Source organism: Citrus sinensis, chromosome 3 (assembly GCF_022201045.2).
Source record: "Citrus sinensis cultivar Valencia sweet orange chromosome 3, DVS_A1.0, whole genome shotgun sequence".
Taxonomy (NCBI): Eukaryota; Viridiplantae; Streptophyta; class Magnoliopsida; order Sapindales; family Rutaceae; genus Citrus; species Citrus sinensis.
In genome coordinates, this window is record NC_068558.1 from 32,312,621 (window position 1) to 32,333,667 (window position 21,047).

A 21,047-nucleotide genomic window follows, 5' to 3' on the forward strand; every position below is an offset into this window, starting at 1 on the left:
CAGTTGGAGATTGTGGCTGCTCATAAAATATGTTGATTATGTTACGTGAATAAAATAAATTGTTGATTAAAAAATAGTTTTATGGATGAAATAAATTATATTGTTGTGATGATATCTGTGAATTTGAAAAGTAAAATATATGCGTTTAATACATTTTATTGAGAAAATGTTGTTTTATTATATAATGACCAAAATATTATTATATATAGTATAATCTCGTTAAATTAATACTCGATAATTTGATAATATCGATTAAATAACAGTTTTCATAGATCTTGATTGGGGCCCAACAAGTTAAATTTTTAATTGGATAATTTATTAAATAATAAATTTTCAAAAAAAACTTCATTTTTCTATAGGATGCAAATAGTAAATAAATTAGTAATTATTTTAAAACTAAATACATATGATATGTCTATGAGGCTTTGTAAAATAAGTTTTCAATGTCACTTGCTTCTTTTTGAAGTTGAGACTTGAATTTTTTCTCTAATTTTCGGTAATGCCGAAAGAAGTTTCGGCATCATATTGTCACTTTGCAATAAGAAGTTATTTGATGTCACTATTGTATTTAGTGCATCTTTTTACAAGCGGGCTGCATAGTTGAATTGTTCTTTTTAGTTTCTTCCTCTTTATCTTTTCTAATACACTTTTAATAATTCGATCGTCACTCAAAATTATAATCGTATCGTGCAATTTGATAGAATCACTATATTCTTTAATTACTATCTTTACACTTCATTTGGAGTGAAGTCTTGTATAGCTGGCGCAAATCCGTAGAAGATTTTGCTTCCTATATAGACTAAATGTTGATATTCAAAAGTTCAAATTACATGAAATAATATACTTCTACTTGAAACTATCCCTTGCACGCTCGATACGATATATTTTATTTTTTATAAGTCTTTTACGTCAAATCTAATCTTGGAGTTTCTTATAAATCTAGTAATTTTCTTTTAAAAAATTATATCATCAAAAATTTGTTCAAATTTCCCATTTTCAAAGCATACAAATCCAATCGTCACATTGATAGAATACAATGCAATTTTGATAGTAAACACGATGACTCATATTTATTTATTTTTTTCGCATTCACTTGTCCAATTGCGTTTTGCTTGATCAACTTTACACCATTTTAGACTGTAACTTTATTCTGATCGTGGATTGGTTGCTTGGTACCAACTTGTCACCACCCAACTCTACTCTACTCCTACCACCCATCCGCCATCGTAGAAAATCGCAGACTTGGATTTGGGTTCGGGTTGGTAAGGTGGTCCCCACCCACACCAACCCAACCCTCTCCTCGCCGATTTAATCGTTTAACCAACACTCTTCTTAACGCCGTCCAATATCTAAATCCCACTCCGCTACACCTACACGTTCATTATTATTATTATTATTATTTAGGTAAATACTTTAACATAAAACAACAAAAATAAAAATAATAAACTAAAGATACATCATGTTGTGACCAATAAATACTCCATGATCGACATGCCATATCCCTCTAATCTGGACGCTATCAACGGTCAAATGTTATTTACTTTTATGAATTTTATGATCATCCCGTAGTGCATAAGTTATGGGCGTACAATATCATAGTTGGACCCCACACAACAACTCCGTATCTTTAGATATGCAAACCAGAGGGAAAAAAACCATGAAAAATCTCTGAGATTAAAAATAAAAGAAAATTATCTCTGCATCATATTTAATTACTATTTTTATTTTTATTTTTTCTATACATCACCTATATTTTCAAATTTATATTAATTATTATATCACTAGCACTTTTAGAATATGTTAAACTCATAATTGTGTTAAATGACCATTTTATCATTTAAAACATTAAAAAAAAAAACCTTCATCTGACTTTCCTGTATATCTGCAGTCATGCTTCTTTTGTAATTATAAACTTTATTATTTTTCCAAGTTTCAAAGGATAAAATAATCTTTTAATACATTTAAAGATGAAATAATCATTTTGCTTTGATTATTTAACACATTTTAATGACGTTAGTGATAAAGTGATTGACTATTAGGAATTTGAAAATATAAGTGCTGCACGTTAAAAAATTTTAATAATTAGATGCAGAAATGACAAAATAAAGATAGTGTTGTGATAATTTTCCAAGAAAAAGTAAATAAATAGAGTGTCGCGTTGATTGTTTATGGCTGCGCACACGTAGTCTGTTGCGGACGCAATGTGCTTGCAAAAAACCAGCAACATGCGTTGGGGCCACAACAGAAACCAATATAGAGACGAGAGTTACCAGATCACATGTTCAATGTTAGGCCCCAGACACCACACCGATCTTCAACTTGCTGCAACATCTAAAATTAAAGAATTTTCTAGCAAGAATGAATGCAACAGTTGAAATGTTCCAAAAGGTTTTTACAGGAAAAAATTACATTTGATACAACATTTGTTATGAATCCTATGCAAGGAAGATGGCTCCTTGTTTACAAGAAAAGCTCATACTTCTGGTACAACAACAATGTGGTCTCCAGAACCATTTGTATGAACTTGATTGAATCTTTTTTCTACGACTGTAATTCCGCACAGCTAACTAACCAGTTACCAATTTTGGTTACTGCTACCTGAATATGATTGATGTACTCAGTTTTATATCAACTGACCACAATAATCAAGATAAATGACAAAAAAAAAATCCAACTAAAATTCCAAGAAAAGGCAAGATGCAAAAAAGAGTAACACAATGTAAAGTAGTTTGAAGCAGGCATAAAAGTGACTAATATGAGCTAAAATTAATGAAATCATAATCATGCCCCTCTAATGAATAAGGAAAGAGAAGCAGCCATCATGACCATTTTTACATAGACAATGACCCTCTCACTACCTCATGTTTCTCAGAGTCTACAATATAATCAGAAGCTCATGTCTCATTCAAACTACATATTGAAATTCTCTCATACTTCTCAACAAATTCCTAAGCAGATTACAGCAGATTTCAAGATCAGAACTTTCTTAAAGCCAATAACAAAAGTTCACTAACTAACCGCTCTAATTCAAACACAAAATGTCTACAAAATGTCAATTGAAGCACTGATAATTGGATAATATGGTCAGAAGAAGAATGTATATCGTTCATTGAAAGAGAAAGTTGTACTTACTCCTCAGAGTGACATCAGTCAGTTACAAGTTCCCAATCTACTTTAGCCATGTCAATAAACTCACTCTCACCATCTTCAAACAAGACCTACAACAGCACATTTTCTTATATGTTCATATTGCTCTTATAACTTTAAATGGTAGCCAAATAAAAGAGACTCTTACCGAGTGTTTTCTGGAATACTCATCAAACCGTCTAATAATCCCAAAAGAACTGTAATATTTGAGCCAATGGGAAAGAAAAAAAAATTCAGCAGAATAGTCAATGATGATGTAAATTACAGATGGAATTAAACATTCTGGGAAGTACCTCTCATTCTTGGGATGGGATATTCTAATCACTTTGCCAATGCAACATTGAGGGCATATTTGTCGTTGATTATAAGGAGGTCGTGAACTGCCTGAATGGCAACAAGACTAAGATATTTGACAAAGCAACCAATACATAATCTAGAATCCAGGAATAAAGTTTTCTTACCTATATGCAAATCTCCATTCTGATAAAACTAAACAAAAAAAATGCCAGAATCAGTCCAAGTTTGTAGAAAATGTACACAGTATATAACTTAAGCAGAAACTAACATGGATAGAAAGTGTAAAACTGAAATGCATTAAAAATGAATATCAACACTTCCGTAGTAATTGAGTACGAATTTTTGGAGCTTGCAAATCTTCCAATATATTAGATGTAGCATACTAGTGGAATGAAGGGAAGAAAAGGGGGTGAAATAAGAACAGAATGGCCTAATCTATTCCAACTGCATTGTTGAATTTTGAATTTGATCCAATCCAATCAAAGAAAATGTCCATTTATATTTCAAAATTTGAAATATAAAAGAAGGCTTTAGAATACTTTTTGTGGCTCAGCTATCAAAAAGAAGCCACCAAATTTCAAAGCAACGCGCCACTCTTTCAGAGGTTGACTCAGACTATTTTACAACAGTGATATACCAAAGCCAGACTATAATCCGCTCAAAGTGTTATGTGAAAACTTACAAATTTGAACACAACACTCTAAAATTAAATGTAGAACACATTCTCTTGCACTGATGATGTAAGAGAGAAGATATTCAAATGTATCTATACCTTGAAAATTGAAATCATAGTTTAAGAACAAAAATACAAAAAGCATTATAATTGCATAGCAGCCAAGGGAAAAAGTTGCTAAACATTACCTCAAAATTTATTCATTTATGAAGTATTAGAAATACTTCCACTAAGAAATAACGGCAAAAGCGACTTGAAATAATTCATAAGCCATTCCAAAAGTATTCTCACCCAAACCCATTTTGACCAATCAAGTAATAATACATGAAAGGATGTATAGTCACACTTGCTATACATAAATGTACACACATACAACATACATACCAATGAAAAAAGCTTGGATAGCTAAGTTAGCAAAATCGCAGGTATCCATAATCAAAACACACAACATATAATCATTGAACACTAGTTAAAAAATATATATATATATATAATTATGGATTATCAAACAGCCACATATACATACATCTTTTCCAGATAATATTGCTTTCAATTTGGGAGAAGATACAGCCACCTGACAGGCTACCAACTTTAGTGCAGCATCTGATGAGATCTTAGGCTTGCTAGGTTTTGCCCCCAGCTTCCTCCTGCAGCCTGCAGCTCCGCAGTGGCAATCTTGATCTGCACCAAATTGAACAAACCTGCTAAATTTGTCAGATTAGTGCATATTGGGCTATGAAAATAGAAAATTTGAAGGGAAACCAATCTACCAGCTGTCATCAATATGCATAAGAGATCATGACACAAAATACTAAATATAAATATGCATGCTTACAATAAAAAAAAAATATATATACCAATGTTCAAAGAGAGATGTCTAACAGTATGCAATAAGAGAGTCATGCAAGAATTCGTACTGGTAGTCGTAGGTCAGATTTTCGCCCTTTTTTATGTCACGAGTTGCAAATATGCCTATTCTCGTTTCACCATCAATTATCCTTGAGCAAAACAAAATTAAAACACGTAAGATAAGAAATCAACTCACATGACAACAAAATTAGTGATGAGGGGTCAGTGTGAACCATTTCTGCATCTCAGTATTGGGGCAGCAACTATGGTTTATGTATCTTGATTTATTTCCTTTGTATGTGGCATCAATTACCATGTCACGATTGATCTCACACAGGTAAAAGTTAGTTTCTCCAAGGTGCTTCATTTTCCAAAGTCTTTCTTCACATGTTTTGTCATCAATAACTGCATTGAAGAAACATCGAAGCAGATGCTAATGGATCATAAAATAATGCAACATGAGAATATGGAAAGAAATTTTGATGAAGAACAAGCAACAACCAAGATGTCACCTTCCCCAACATATTCAATTACAAACTCTCCTCGTTTAATATCTTCATCTGCCACAATCCCAGCTCCACATTTCTCTGTCTACAAGCAATACCTTACTTAACTTCATATTTTGAGTGTACACAGAAGAAACAATAACAAAAACCACATAAGGAGTGACATTGAACAAAAGACTGGAATCAAGTCTAATGCATTTGTGCTTGAAGAATGAAAAGGAAGGAATGTTTTTAACATGTGAAGTTTTATTCTCAATGCTCAACCTGCACTAATTTCATCTTCTTCACAGGTCGGTTCTGGAATGGCTTATTAAGGCATGAATTCCCACATTTACAGCCAGAAGAGCAGCTAGACAGGAGCATCCTGTAGGAAAAAAAGCAAACCAAGTCTTGGGGTTCAACAAAAATAAACTAAACACAATAATATTTCGGATGAGGAAACTGCAAATAAATAAGAGCCCAAATAAAACGTACAACAACACATAATTTCTCATTAGATTACCCAAGATAAAAATCCATCACAACCTCAAACACATCGGAGTACAAGGCAGAGAAACAGAGATAGACAAAAACAATTTCTTACCCACAATGACAGTCTCTGTCACAAACACCAGAAGAACCTGGTGATGCTGTGCAAGAGCAGAATATGCCATCATCCTCAAGCCGTCTCTTAATCCTCTTTGTAAGATATATATCTGAAATTCATAAACACCAAGAAAATAAAAAAAAATCACAAAAGAGAAAGAACAGTAACTTAACCAATTAAAAACAAGCAACAGAACAACAACAACAGCAACAACTCGAAAGTGAAGTTCAAGTGGATACTTCGCTTAATGAAGACATAAGGTATGGCCTTCGGTTTAATAAACCAATCGGGTAATTCAAACTCAACTGGGTTCCCAATCTGTTTCAACAACTTATTAAACGCATGGCCTATCCGGCTATTATCAGAATTCTGAACATAAAAGAAAAAAAAAAGCCAAAATGTAAGAATAATTCAACTATCTAAAAATCAGTAGACAAAACAAACACAAAGCAATAAAACATTTGTGAAAAGCTGAGAGCTTTAACCTTCTTTGCAGCCGGCATGGCATCAAAACTCTTTCACCAAGGCTGCAGCTGCCTACAAGATAACCAAGAAATTGAATATGCTAAATCTTGAGTACAAAAAGAAAAAAAAATCATTTATATAATATACAAAGTGCTTGAACCAACAAATTCAAATTCCCAATTTCGTTTTACAAACAATTGATATCAAGATTTGGCAAAACTTAAAGCCCGTAAGGTAGGCAAGACAGTGAAAGTAATGAAGAGAACAGGAAGTGCAATTAGTGAAAGAGGAAGAGAAATCTACCTTAAGGCAAGTTCACAGAAGGCAGATCTCTGAATTGAGCGATTTGGGTTTTTAGGAGGGAAGTTTTTGAGAGTGAAAAGGAAAATAACAGCCGATAACTATTACATGGCAATAAAATGATATCCAAACGCGGCCTTAATGTCGTGGCCTATGGACAAAACAGATTATGAGTTGGGGTAATAAATTACATCGAACTCCCTTCTCTTTGTAAAATCACAAAAAAGGATATGGATATTAATTAATCTTAACATAAGTCCAACTTTTACAATTATATCATTTCTATAAATACATGCGCTTTATCATAAGAAAACTTAGTTGAGGTGAATATATCACATCATCTATGTGTATATTTACTAAAAATTTTATAAATCTAATTAATTTTAATTTGATTCGTCATCTTTCTGTGAATTTTTTTTCTTATTTTTAAAATTAAACTCTCGATATTTTTATTATTACGATTATTTGCTGCCTGTGGCTATACATGTAATTGTTTACGAGTATGTTGCCGTTGAAGCCTGTGATGTGGAAGCTTTAGATATTTGTTCTTGTAGTTTTGTCTTCGCACTACATTTTGCTTCTTACATGTTGGATTGCACTTAGGGTGCGTTTGGCACACTGTATTGTATTATGTTGTATTGTATTATTTTAATGCTAGTGTATTGTATTATGCTGTATTGCATTAACACAGTATTATAATAATGCTGTACAATGTTTGATGTTACATTGTACTGTATTAGTTTTTAGTTATACTATGTTTGGTACGACACTGTACTGTATTAATATTTTTTGTAAGAAATTTGAATTATATATTTAGAAAATGACATTTATTAGTATTTAGAAAAATATTAAATATAGAATAGATTTAAATTTTAGTAGAAGTTAAAAAAATCATAATTCTTCATAAAGATCGAAGATTATGACCTTAAAATTTCGGCAACATAACATCTATTTTTCTTTTTGCATTTTCCAAATATATAACCTGTAAAATAAAGATCGAAACAAATAATTCAATCAATTAATCTTTAAATAATATAACAACATAAATAAATAATTAAAACATGCAAAATTTGTCCAAAGTCATTTTAAAATGATAAAAGAAAGGTTTTTACATACTCCAAAATAGTCACAAAATATTAAAATGATACAATAGTTGTAACAAAGTGCATAATGTTAAGTAATCCGAGTACACACATCCATATGCTAAAATACTACCGCATAATATCATTATTAAGTTAGACATGCAAACTCTCCATTATCAAACTCCACCTCTCCTTTCATGTTCACGCAAAAGCATTCTAACATATGCTAACTTACGATCACGATCATTTCATAATGCCTTGAAAGCCCTTATATTTGAAGGTTTCTCTACCATTAAATTTAAGGTCATAAGCTCATCATCCATAGAGAGTCCCATCGAAGCAAGCGGTTCAGCAATGTAATCATGATCTTCACTATTTCTATACATATTATGAGACATGTCGGTGTTGGCTTGGTGAAATGCTGAAACCAATTTCTCAATACCATCAACAACATATTCATCTTATTTAGACCTCTTTATGTGTGATGATTGTGCACGTGATCGAGTAGTGTCTTGAGAATTTGCAGAAGGGGAAGCAAACATGGGAGAACCTTCATCATCAATCTCATTATCATCATGGATTTCTTCTTGAAGTGCTGCATTAGCCATATCAATTGGAGTCTTTGCCGACCTTCAAGTTGCACGGTCTTTTCCAAATATATTTGCTAGCCTCTCATAATACGGAAATGGCTTGTTCCTCCAATTGATTGCTTCTTTATGGGACTACGAAATAAAAATAAGATAGTTAAATAAACTTTATTATTTTTATAACAATACACCATGCAACCATGCAAATATAACTAATGACATAAAAAAAGAAAATTATTTTCCTTATTGTAAATTCAAAATACTAACCTCCACGTATGATTTCCATACTTTGTCACTATCAACCTCCACACATTTTCTCACATCATTCCATCCAAAACTGCTAGTGTTTAACATATCAAACAACACCCTATAATTTTTCTTCCATATTCTTATCTTAGAGTCAATATGTGGATAAGCCTTCAAACCACAACCTGGTTGTAGTTTTTCTAATTCATTTTCAATATATTTGTAACTTCCAGATTTGAAGGTACCATTATTAGCTCGACTACCGTTTGCAACTAGTGCATCTTAAATGTTCAATATTTTTTCTTCTTCCTCTTTTGTCCATGCTCATCTTGACCCCGTTTTATTTCCAGTAGTATGACTTGAACCTCCACTCTCCATGCCTACAAAATGAATAAAATAATAAAATTTTAAATGAGCAATTGAAACATAACACCAAGTTAAATTCACATAAGTAACACTCGATAAATTCCTATCGATTTCGATATTTTAGCAAAATTGCAACCTTATATATCTTCTTAAGGACATCGCTATATAAGCAAAAGTACAACTTTAGATGTTTTCCTAAGAATATCGATATACTAACAAAAGTACAACCTTAGATGCTTTCCTAAAAACATCGATATACTAACAAAAGTACAGCCTTAGATGCTTTCCTAAGAACATCAATATACTTACAAAAGTACAGCAGTTAATTCAATCATTAAGTTAATTCAAACAAAAAATGTCAATACAAAATTGTTGCACTGAGAGGGCTTTTCAATAATTGCCATTTACTCAAATTGCCCTGGCTGCTCTATCTCGTAATTTGATAATATCTACTTTCAAATTGAAATAATACGATAAATCCTAAAAGCTGATACAGAGTAGCACACCTTAGATGGTTGTTTAGCTCTTTTTGCATCCTGAAAAAACATTTCAACCATCAAACTTTGTTGTAAAAGGTAAGCATGGTGAAAAAAAAAATCAACCATACTCGCATATACTGGGGAAAGGACACTAAAAATTCTCAAAAACAAATATCAATTACTGGCTACAATATGCTGAAAACTACTATGAAAAAATTTACAAATAGAAACTGAAGATAACCTAACTTATCCTTGTCTGTTAACCAAAGACATAAACTGGTATAAAATCTAAACAGGCATCCATATCATAAATTAATCACCATTTAAAAGTAATTAATCAACTTTCATATGCCATTATTGACGAGGACCCTTTAGCATGTTACCCTTCAACACATCAATTTCATGAATAACATCGAATCTGCTAATTGACTTCTGCATAATTCTTCTCTTCCCCTTTATCTCTTTCACTGCCTATAGCCCTTCTCTCTCTCTCTCTCTCTCTCTCTATACTTCTCCAAATATAGATATTTGTGGATGAGAGAAATAGACAAGACAAATAAAATCATCCTTCGATTTTAAAATCAAACATAAATTCAAAAATTAAAGCCAAATCCAAAATCAAACCTCAGGCGATGAAGGTCGGCACAGTGGTGGTGTTGTGCAATGGGTATCAGTGGAGATGGGATCGTACAGAGTGTGGGTGTCGCACGAGGAGGTGACGGCGAAGTCAGATGGCGTGGTGGTGGAGCGTTGTGGAGTTGGCTTTTGTTGAGCACAGGGAGACGTGGTGGTGGAGCGTTGTGGAGGTGGTTTCTGTTGAGCACATGGAGAACCACAGGGAGAGTGATTTGAGAACGACAGTGGTGAGAATAGAAAGAAAATTTTATTTTTGTCTCAAAATAGCATCAAACCCGTGTAAACCCGACCCCCCCCCCCCACGGGTTTATTTTATACGGGTTTGACCGCATTAACATTTTATTGTAACCACATTACAATTTTATGTGGTGTATTTACCAAACATTGTATAATAATACATTAATACTATGAGGGGTCCTAATACCTCATAATGAGGGGTACCAAACATATCCTTAAGGTATATCTATTGTATTATTTGCAAGTCTTTGCATGATGCGTACATAATTCAAGTTACAATGCCCATAAAATCTTGATTTGCAAACTTGAAAGTTTGAAAACAATTTTTTATTAGTTTAATCTAAATTTATCCACATATGTTTTTGAGTTATTGATTCTATCTTGATTTTTATATTAATTTGAGTTTAATGGATTGGACATTGATTGTTTACATTTGATTCTTATCTCAAGTTCTTAACCATAAGTTATTAAGATGTATAAGCACCACTATTAAAAATATCTACATATAACTTTTAAAAGTGAAGCTGTCAATCTTTAGATCTTAATTTGAGTATCACAAATATAACAATGAACATATCTAGCATAAGACCAGCTGGACACGTGTTGGGCCCGTGTCGAGCTGGCTCTTGAAGCTTTTTATCATCATTGAAAAAATATATTTTATTTATTATTTAAGAAAGTGCCCCTATTAAATCATAAAATTATGAAAGTGTTCAGTTAATTTTAAAAGATTTCATGTTGGCTCTAGTTTAAATGTCTAATTTTAAATAATTTGATTAACTATTAAAACATCATGAAACTTAATAAACACAAAAGATTATTAAGATAAAATAAAATAAAATAACAAAATTAAAATAAAATATTTTCGCTTTACTATTCTATCTTTTTCGTTTCTTTTTAGTACTTTAAATTAAAAGTATACTTTTTAAATTTTTTGTCATGGTGTCAATGTATGGATTTCATCCTACTTCCTTAAATCAAAAGTACTTTTGTGCAATTATTTACTCTATCAACATTGATTCCTAAATTGTAAGCCTAACTAGTTCTAATGTTTATTTCTTCCAAATGATCTTTTATCTAAATTCAAAATCCTAATTTTATTGTATGTTTGCTATTTGTGTTGCATTATATGAATATTTTTAGTGTTATTAACAGATTTTAAGAACGAATTAAGTGATAACTTAGTTGCCTATATTGGAAAAGATGTTTTTAATTATATTGATAATTAAACTATCATACAATAGTTTCAACACATAAAATACCATTGACAAGTCTTCAATGAGAACAATTTGTAATAAGTAAATTTATTATTAATGTATATTACAGTTGTGATGTTCTCTATTGCTATTTAAATTTTCAAAATTGAATTAAATTTTAAATGAAGTGCTAATCAGTTTTGCGTAGTCGCGCTCTATAAGAAGTACGGCTGTGTGTATGGCATACTCTCATTTGGAGGTTATAGGGCCGCAACACAACTTCCCAAATGAGAGCTCATGCACATCGCATACCTTAATCATGTTCAATTTTAAATATGCCCCACCTCAACTAAAATCTTGGCTATGTTCCTAAATATGACAGAGGACGATTTACCATAAAAAAAAAGACTATTTCAAGGAGTAGAGTGAATGTTTCTAACTTTGTGTGAAATTTTTTTTATTAAAATTCATGAAAAAGACCATATTTATATAAGAGAGGGAGGGAGGGAGAGTTGTGCCTACTTGATAAAGAAAAAAGAATTCCAATAAAAAATCAAGATCAAAATATTATTTTGACTTGTTCATTTTATTTTTCAATTGTTGATATGGATAAAATTGAACCTCGAATGCTTTGATTTTCACACAAGCAAAAAATTAAAATTGCTCAAATCTTTAATCAATTTCAGTTATTAATGTTTAATTTTCTAGTTTTTGTGTGTGCTGTGTTGAGAATAGGTCAACAAAAATTTTCATTGATTTTTGTCTTTATTCGCATTGAGAGTACATTTTAGGGATCTCATGCCAATAATATTTATTTCCATATTTTGCATATTCTTGCACGGGCGTCATTGTTGAGTCCTAGTTTGGTCATACATATTTATTCACTACCCATTACATCTTAGACTACCCTCTTTAGTTGTCCTTTGCATTCCTTTTAACAAAAAAAAAGGGGGGAGGGGGGGGGGGGGGGTGGAATTAGTATTTAGTCAGGGGAAGTCACATTTGCTCTTAAAAGAGAATTAGTTGTTTATTGAGGGGCAGTGGTGGACTTTTTATTTATCGCAGTATCATTTGTTTTTGGACTAAGGTGCTCCTAGTGTTTATTCTTTAGTTGGTATAGGTATTTGCTCCAATGCTATGTTATGTTTTAAAGACTAGCATATGTTAGTACACTGGACAATATATAAAGAGATAGGATGAAATGAGAGAAGATAGACTGAGATAAGATTGCGTTGGATTATGTTTAATGTTATATTGTGTTTGGTGCCGTTTAAGATTGGATTGGAATCAAACAATAATTTTTATTAAAATTAGTTAAAAATAAATAAAAATGAATTATTTATTTAATTATAATTTAATTTAATTAGTACCAATGATGAAATAAACACAAGATATAAAAAATCAATTTTAATTATAATACCTAAATTTTTCTATTTATGATATAATATTATAATAACAGTTTAATAAGTGAATTTTTTCTATAAAATTGATTGAGAATATTAGCAAAGTATTTTGAATACTAACTTAATAATAAACCTATACATTCAAATGTACAATTATATTGTTGTTTAATATTTATATAAGTTTAAAATAAAATAAAAGTGTAATTTAATCTGAATATGGATTACTTATTTATAATATTAGTTAAATAAAATAAAGATTAATTATAAAAATTAGATTATTCATTATGAGTTTATAATGTAGATTTGGTGTTTATTTTAGGATAAAAACTTGTTTGGTCTGTATAATTTGATATTAGTGTCTATTTAATCCTTATATTTTTAAAAATGCTTCAAAATATCCCTGCCGTCAAACTATTGACACTCATGACGTTACTTTGTATTCCTTTTAACTTACGTTTACAATATTACCCTTGTTGCAATATTGTTTATTTTTTTTGGACATTAATAAAAAATAAAATTACCAATTTAACCCCAAAAATAAAATAAAAACAAAGACAATATATATTAATCTTTGTGGAAGCTATGTCAAAAAAATAAATATTGTAAAAAAATTAATTAATAAAAAATTAATATATTAACTCCTCGTAGAGTATTCCAAAAAATTAATTTAAATTTTTTTGTTTCTATTTTACTTTTTTGGTTTAAATTGATAATTTAAAATTTCTTTTTATTAATGTCCAATAAAGAAGAAATATTATTGTACGAGGGTAATATTATAAAAGAAAGTTAAAAAGAACAAAAATTAATAATAAGGGTGTCAATACTTAACGACAAAAATATTTTAAAATATTTTTAAAAATATAAAAATTAAATAAATACTAATATCAAAATATAAGAACTAAACGAAATTTTATCCTTTATTTTATAAAAATATTTTATTAATAGGAAATAGAAGTGGCATACAAGAAAATTTTCTTTTGGGTGCACCGAGTGCACGCCAATCAAGAAGGAAAGACAATTAGTAGTTTAGTACACTCATTAGGTCGTGGCAAGCTTTTACACGAGGAGAATTGGGAAGCAAATAAATTCAATTTTAGTTCAAAATTGGCAGCGCATGCACACGTGGAGGATTTTAATTGAATTTTAAGTGTACGCAAGTTAATTTGCTTTCAAGATTTGCATGCAATTGAGGTGGCGATGATTATTATAGAGTGGGACTATCGGCTCCCCTCTAAATATTTCTTAACATCTTTTTTTTAATTAATTTATTAAAATATTTTAAAAATTATATAATTCTTTTAATACCATCATCAATGATAAAAATATTTTTAATTAAAATTTATTAGTGTAAACTTCATACTCTAATTTTATTTATTTTTGTTATTAAATCCCATTTCAACAACATAGTTTCTTCCATTAAAAAAAAAGGTTTTTATTCTCTTCATTACAACCACCGATTGTAAATTCCTCATCCAAAAATTAAGAAAAAAAAAAGCAATTTTTTTAATTTATAAAATGTTAGCTTTTTTAAGGGAAAATTTATTTAACTTTTGAGTAGGGGATTTAATTAAAAATTATCGTATTATGTAATTTTAATAAAAGTTAAAATTGTAAAATAAATAAAGGGATTTTAAGAGGTATTTGAAGGGGTGTCAATAGTCCCACTCTTACTATAAACAAGTGAGCAGTAATCTGTTAAAACAAAGTAACCCAGTGGTAATGAAAATAAGAACAACATATTATGTTTAAAACTAAGTTTTCATAATACTGAAATCGAGTAAACTTATTCGATAAGGATAAACAAATAGAGTGCATTGACAAATTGGCATCAAATTAAATTAATCTAGAGAAATTGAGATGCTAAAATTTGATTACGTACACATTGATTTTCAAATAATTAATCCACACATTGTTTTATTCTTCAAACATCTTTAAACACAGGAGCCAACACTTTCACTCTTATATATTACTGCCATAGCAACTTGAACTTGGTGATAAGCTTTTTAATTGATTTGCAGTAGCTCACAATTAATTAAGCTTGATCATCAGTAGCTAGTATTGATCATAAAAATATTTGTTTACTTTACGATCTAAAGTTACGCTCCATACTCTATATATGTGAATTATATATTTGCATAATCAACATTAACATTATAAAATCATCTATGCAATAGGATGCTCTTGGAGTATTTTATTTTCATTACAAAATATATTAAAATTATATTAGACAGAGAATATATCTAACACTTTCTAAACACTAATATATAATAGTTTCTACAAAATTATGAAATATTTGTACTAAAATACCAAAAATAAAATTATATATAGCCCAATTAGAATCAATAATCAAACTTCAAACATGCCATACTCCAAAGAAATTAAAGCATGATAGTATGTGTGTTTGACATATTCAACTAAATGTTTGATGAGAATCTGTGATTGTTAACAGCCAACAATGATTTCTTTAGCAACTCAACTCACCTCGGCAAAACCACAACCAATTACATTTACCAACTCAACTCGCTTCCCAAATTTCCAACAGTCTCTTCACATTTACAAATGGTAGGTGGTCCTATAAATCCCATTCAAGAATGAATAATTTTTTTCAGTTCCTAGTAAGTGAAGTTTCTTCCACTTTTGCAGAAATTTCGACAGCATCTCCCCATAGTTCTCCAAGTACATGACCTAAATTTATGCATTCATCTAGTATGTACCCAGAGAACATGAGGAGTAGCTATCAAATTTCTTTTTACGTGAAACAAAACTTCATCTACTTGGAACTAAAAAAATTATGCATTCCCAAACTGTCCAAGTCAGGACAATTCAAGAATTATTAATAGACATATGATCCTCTTGTCATCCTAAGATGACACTGATAAAACATGTGTCTACTAATAATTCTTAAACGGGTCTAAGCTTTCAAAGTATGCATTGAAAAAAAAACGTAAATCAATATATATATATATATATATATATATATATATATAGAGAGAGAGAGAGAGAGAGAGAGAGAGAGAGAGAGAGAGAGAGAGAGAGAGAGAGAGTTGAGTTTATTAACATTACCTGGGTTTAGCGGAGAAAATATGAAGAAGAAGAAGAAGTAGTTTGGGCAAAAATAAGAGAGTTTTGATTTTCATTATTGATCAATTGAAAAAATAGAGTAGTGGACCTTCTCAGCTAGTTCCATGGATGTTAATAAATCTAAAATTTGTTAACACTTAACATTTGCTAAAGAAAGCGTCTTAAATTTCAATTATTTAAATTAATGTTAATTAGATTTTACATTGAAGATTAATTAGTCACTAAAGCTTATCATATTTAAAAAACAAATATAAAATGTTGCATAATTAAATATATGATTATGACATTAAAATTAGACCCTAGTAGTGGCATTGGTGAGGGAAGATGAAGGAACTTTCCTTCCTATAGTAATTAGCTGATGTATTTTAAGCCACTAAATTTTAATTGTTGGCTTAAAAAAATAAATGAATGTTTCAAAACTTATAATTAATTATTATTAATGGTTACATATTGTTGAATTTAAATAGAAAGAGGAAAAGACATGTTATCTTTTGTAATCTAATAATTATTTTCTATTTATTTTCTATTTTTAATATTTTGTAATGTAATTATTTTTTAATCTCAGCCAATATATTAAATAATAGAGAATATAAAAAGATGAGAAATAATGATGCCATAAATATTAAATACTTAATGTTTATAGAATTTGAAGAAGCCAAAATGTACTAAACAAAAGGTTGCATAATTAAATATGAGATTATGATATTAAAATTAGACCCTAGTGGCATTGTTGGGGGAAGATGAAGGAGCCTTCCTTTTTATATTAATTAATTGATGTATTTTAAGTCACTAAAGTTTAATTGTTGGCATAATAAAATAAATGAATGTTTCAAGACTTATAATTAATTATTATTAATGGTTACATATTGTTGAATTTAAATAGAAAGAGGAAGAGACATGTAATCTTTTGTAATCTAATAATTATATTATATTTTTAATATTTTATAATGTAATTATTTTTTAATCTCAACCAATATATTAAATAATAGAGAATATAAGAAGATACGAAATAGTAATGACACATCGCCTCTTGTAGTCAAGGCTTATAATTAATTAAGAGACATGGATAACAACGTGAGTGCTGTAATAGTATTGATTTCTCAACCAAATCTTCTGTCTTTTACCTGGCTTTCATTTTTCTATTGATGGTAGCTAACTATTGTTTTCTTATTATTTCTTTTATCTAGGCTTAAATTTTATGAGAAATTTGTAAATTTTCAATTATTGGGTGAAATTGGTATGCAAATGATGTGTTTTATAGCAATTTGTGTCTTTCTTATCTTCAAGACTATCATCAGTTGATAATGTTGCTGTTACCTCAGGTTCTCGTGAGTCTAAACGTTTTTTAATTAATTGAAAATGATATAATGATTAATTAATTGTTGATAATAAAACCAATTTAATACGACGTCTCCCCATTTCTTTCTTTATTTCTTTTAAACCTCAATCATTGTCAAAACCGTTAATGGGTTGCAATTAAACACTTAATAAATCTTAAACTTGTTGTTAGCAATTAACATTTGCTAAAGGAACCGTCTTAAGTTTCAATTCTTTAAATTAATGTTAATTAGATTTAAGACGAAAATTAATTATTCGCTAAGACTTATCTATATATAAAAAAGTTGATACAAAAGGTTGTATAATTAAATATGAGATTATGGTGTTAAAATTAGGTCATGGTAGTGGCATTGTTGAGGGAAGATGAAAGAACATTCATTCCTATATTAATTAAATTATATGTTATGACGTGAAGAAATAAACTGTCCATTTTTGTATTTTATATTTTGTGAAGATTTGAAACAATGTGCTTTCTTTTTGGAGTGATAATAATTGGATCTATTGCTTTTTCCTTTTAATGTTTTATAAACATATATTGTCTATTTGCATCAAATAAGTCCCAATCTCTTTTACAATCACTAATAAAACACCTTTCAATTATTAAATTATAAATATGTGTCATTGAAAATCCAATTTTGTTGAATCTAGATTAAATGTTAATTTTTTTATATGTGTATATTTATAATAATATGTGATTAAAATTTAGTTGTATCTATATTGTTATTTAAAAACTATTAATCAAACGACAAACCTTTATAAAATTCAACACAAAAATTAGATCAACATTGAATCTTTATTCAATCTCGATTAGGAACCTATTTGATATAAATTGATAAACAATATCCTTATTTGATAAAATATAGGGACATTGATATTATTATTATAAGATTTCCTTTTGGCTCTTTTTCAATGCTATTTTTAGATTTTATACATTATCATCTTTTCCTTCACTTTTTTATTCTTGAATACAACAGCTATAAAAAACCAACGGTTCAAAGGGGCTTTTTTTGTGTTTGAATTTTCAAAGTTCCCACTTATTTTATTTATTATTGGAGGACAAAAATATTTTCTTAGGCGACTAAAATGTAAATTAAGTAAAAACTTCCTCCCAAATTTGTTTTGGATAACTTTGGAATTTGAGGCCAGGAACATGTTGGACGTTAATATATCAGAAACAGAGCAAAACATAGAGTTTTCAGGTGCCCAATTCATTAGTTTCATCATTTAAGTCCTCGTGCGGGGACTTGAGTCACTTAATTTGACCAAGTTGATGGCTGGTTAAAATGGTTAGAAAGAGCAAGAAAGGGCAACAAATGAACGAAAAAATGATTTTCGGTTTTGCATTACAAACTTTAACTTTATAAAGCCGATCAACAACAGACTTCGGGAGATTGATTTGTGACAGAAGTTAGAGAATTTAGGGAAGGTTTCTTCCCTGAAGAGTTAAAAAAACAATTGAAATTTAAAAATTTTCAATAAATATAAATATAATATGGATAGTTTCATTTGTTTAGTAGACTAATCATATTAAAATAATGTTAGTAAGGAAAATAATTTAAAAAATATTCATAATTAAAATAATTTAAAAAATATAAATTACCTCTCTCCCCTCATTTTTTAAGCAAAAATAAAAATAACTTGAAGTTTTTAAAAATAATGAAGTAATTTAAAAATAATCAATTTGGAATAATTCAAAATTTACCCAAGAGATTATTCACAATATCAATCAATGAATTAGAAACATTATGTGTTAAGTGGTATAATCATACATATAACTATTATTTTTAACTTATTGATCTCAATATTGAGCTTTCAGATTAGATATTTGGGGTTTCATTTTTCAGATTTCGGTGACTGAAAGTCTGAAACTCAAAGTAACAAAAATTGTTGATTACGAAAATTAAATTTATATTTTATCGCAAGTGAAGTGTAGAGATTAATCCAATTATTTGCGCCTAGAGTTATTTCGTGTTACTATCACTCTTGTTGATGATGATAAGCCTTTTTTTGCATTGTCACTACCAACTTATTATCTACATTCATCTGCAGAACGGAGCAAGATGCCAAGAAAGAAATATAACACAAGAAAAGTAAGTTACCCCAATCGTTCAAAACAAATACATACATAGACAAAAAAAATAAGACATAACATATCACACTTAAATATTACCACTCTAAAAAGAAAAGGTCAAAAGACTAACACACATGTAGAAAGACGACCAACAACAACACTAAACATGTTTTGTGTATTGATTACTTCCACCATCACTAACTTCATCATCATTAATAATTTGGTTTTTTCTCTTTCTACTCTTAACAGCATTAGTGACATGAAAATCTCCCACAGAATCTTCCAAATTATTTGATAAGATATCATGAGGATCCTGTAATTTTTTAATCAAGGAAATTATAATTATGAGTAAACTGAACATGCTAATTTTAATCATAAAGGAAAATAATTGGGAAATAAAAGTAAATAAAATTACCATTTCTTGGGAATGTCATTCATTTCTTTCATAATTTCCACATTTTCATGATCTGTATTGTTTTCCTACAAAACACAACAATTAAATATTTTTTTAACATTACATATATTGCCTACAAATTGAACCTAGCATAGGTAGATAATACCTTTTTATCCTTCTTCAATTCTTGTTCTAGTTCCAATTTCTCATCAGGGGTGAAAAGCTTTGGCGTAGTAAAATTCTCAAGTCCCTCTTTCAAATTGTAATCATTCAATTTTAGTTCGTAAACAAAATTTTTTTCACAAAGGCTTTGAATTTCTGCAGGGACATCCCTACTATATAAAGGTAGTCTATTAAACAACTTGTGAGCTGATGTATCAAGTAACTTCTCAACTACATGATTGAATAAGACAAAAGTTGTCTCTGCAGTTTTATCCATGACTTTTATATGTATTTTCTACCTACATTAGAATAATGAATTAGAGTGAAAAACTAACAACATAATAAGATTTTAAAAAATTAATATTATTTTTCTTACATCACAAGAGGATAGTCACATTCCTTTTTGCAAGTGCCACACATATAAATACCATTTGTAGGCATGACCTTTTTTATGCATATTTTGCACGAAACATAGTACCATCTAAAGGAGCTGTCTATTTGTCTAATCTTGCCCTGCACAGTAACAATATATTCCTACAATTAAACAATAAGCATTTTCAAAAATAATAAGGACATTCCGACATTTAGGAACAAATAACACAAATGGATGAGAAGGAAAAAAGAAAAATAGAAAAACCACCTTCACTTGAGAACTCCAATCAGCCTCCAACAATTCTTTAATGCTCATCATATTGAGGAACATCTCTTCCTCAAAAGTAATCTTATTCACATTCGAACTTTCAATAACTTGCACAACGTTGGAGATGGTAGAAAATCTTTCAATTAATAATGCTACATAATACATTTGAAGATTTATGTAGATTTTGCTTGCACTTGTGGTAGAGAAACTAACCTCACATGTTTAGAGCAAATGTAACCTAAAACGAAACTTGAACAAAATCCAAAATTGTGTATAATATTAAAATAGCCACATTGTATTTGAAAA

General features: G+C 29.6%; 1 protein-coding gene across 6 annotated transcripts; it reads right to left on the bottom strand.

Annotated features, from left to right (window-relative positions):
• Positions 1–2,332: 2,332 nt before the first annotated feature.
• On the bottom strand, positions 2,333–6,976 carry LOC102630758 (histone-lysine N-methyltransferase ASHH3). Of its 6 annotated transcripts, none has more exons than XM_006478449.4 (14): positions 6,827–6,976; positions 6,544–6,595; positions 6,298–6,376; positions 6,056–6,167; positions 5,737–5,836; positions 5,479–5,557; positions 5,200–5,371; positions 5,035–5,115; positions 4,644–4,818; positions 3,609–3,636; positions 3,441–3,531; positions 3,296–3,344; positions 3,133–3,218; positions 2,333–2,598 (listed from the first exon to the last, which is right to left on the bottom strand). In XM_006478449.4, exons 2-13 carry the CDS (start codon positions 6,559–6,561, stop codon positions 3,147–3,149), a joined length of 1,056 nt encoding a protein of 351 aa, XP_006478512.2. In that variant the 5' UTR covers positions 6,562–6,595; positions 6,827–6,976; the 3' UTR covers positions 2,333–2,598; positions 3,133–3,146. The 6 variants fall into 6 exon arrangements, 4 of the variants coding, with proteins under 4 accessions (XP_006478512.2, XP_006478511.2, XP_006478510.2 ...); XM_006478448.4 differs by having other exon boundaries at positions 4,692–4,818; positions 6,298–6,427; XM_006478447.4 differs by having other exon boundaries at positions 6,298–6,427.
• Between the last annotated feature and the right edge of the window lie 14,071 nt (positions 6,977–21,047).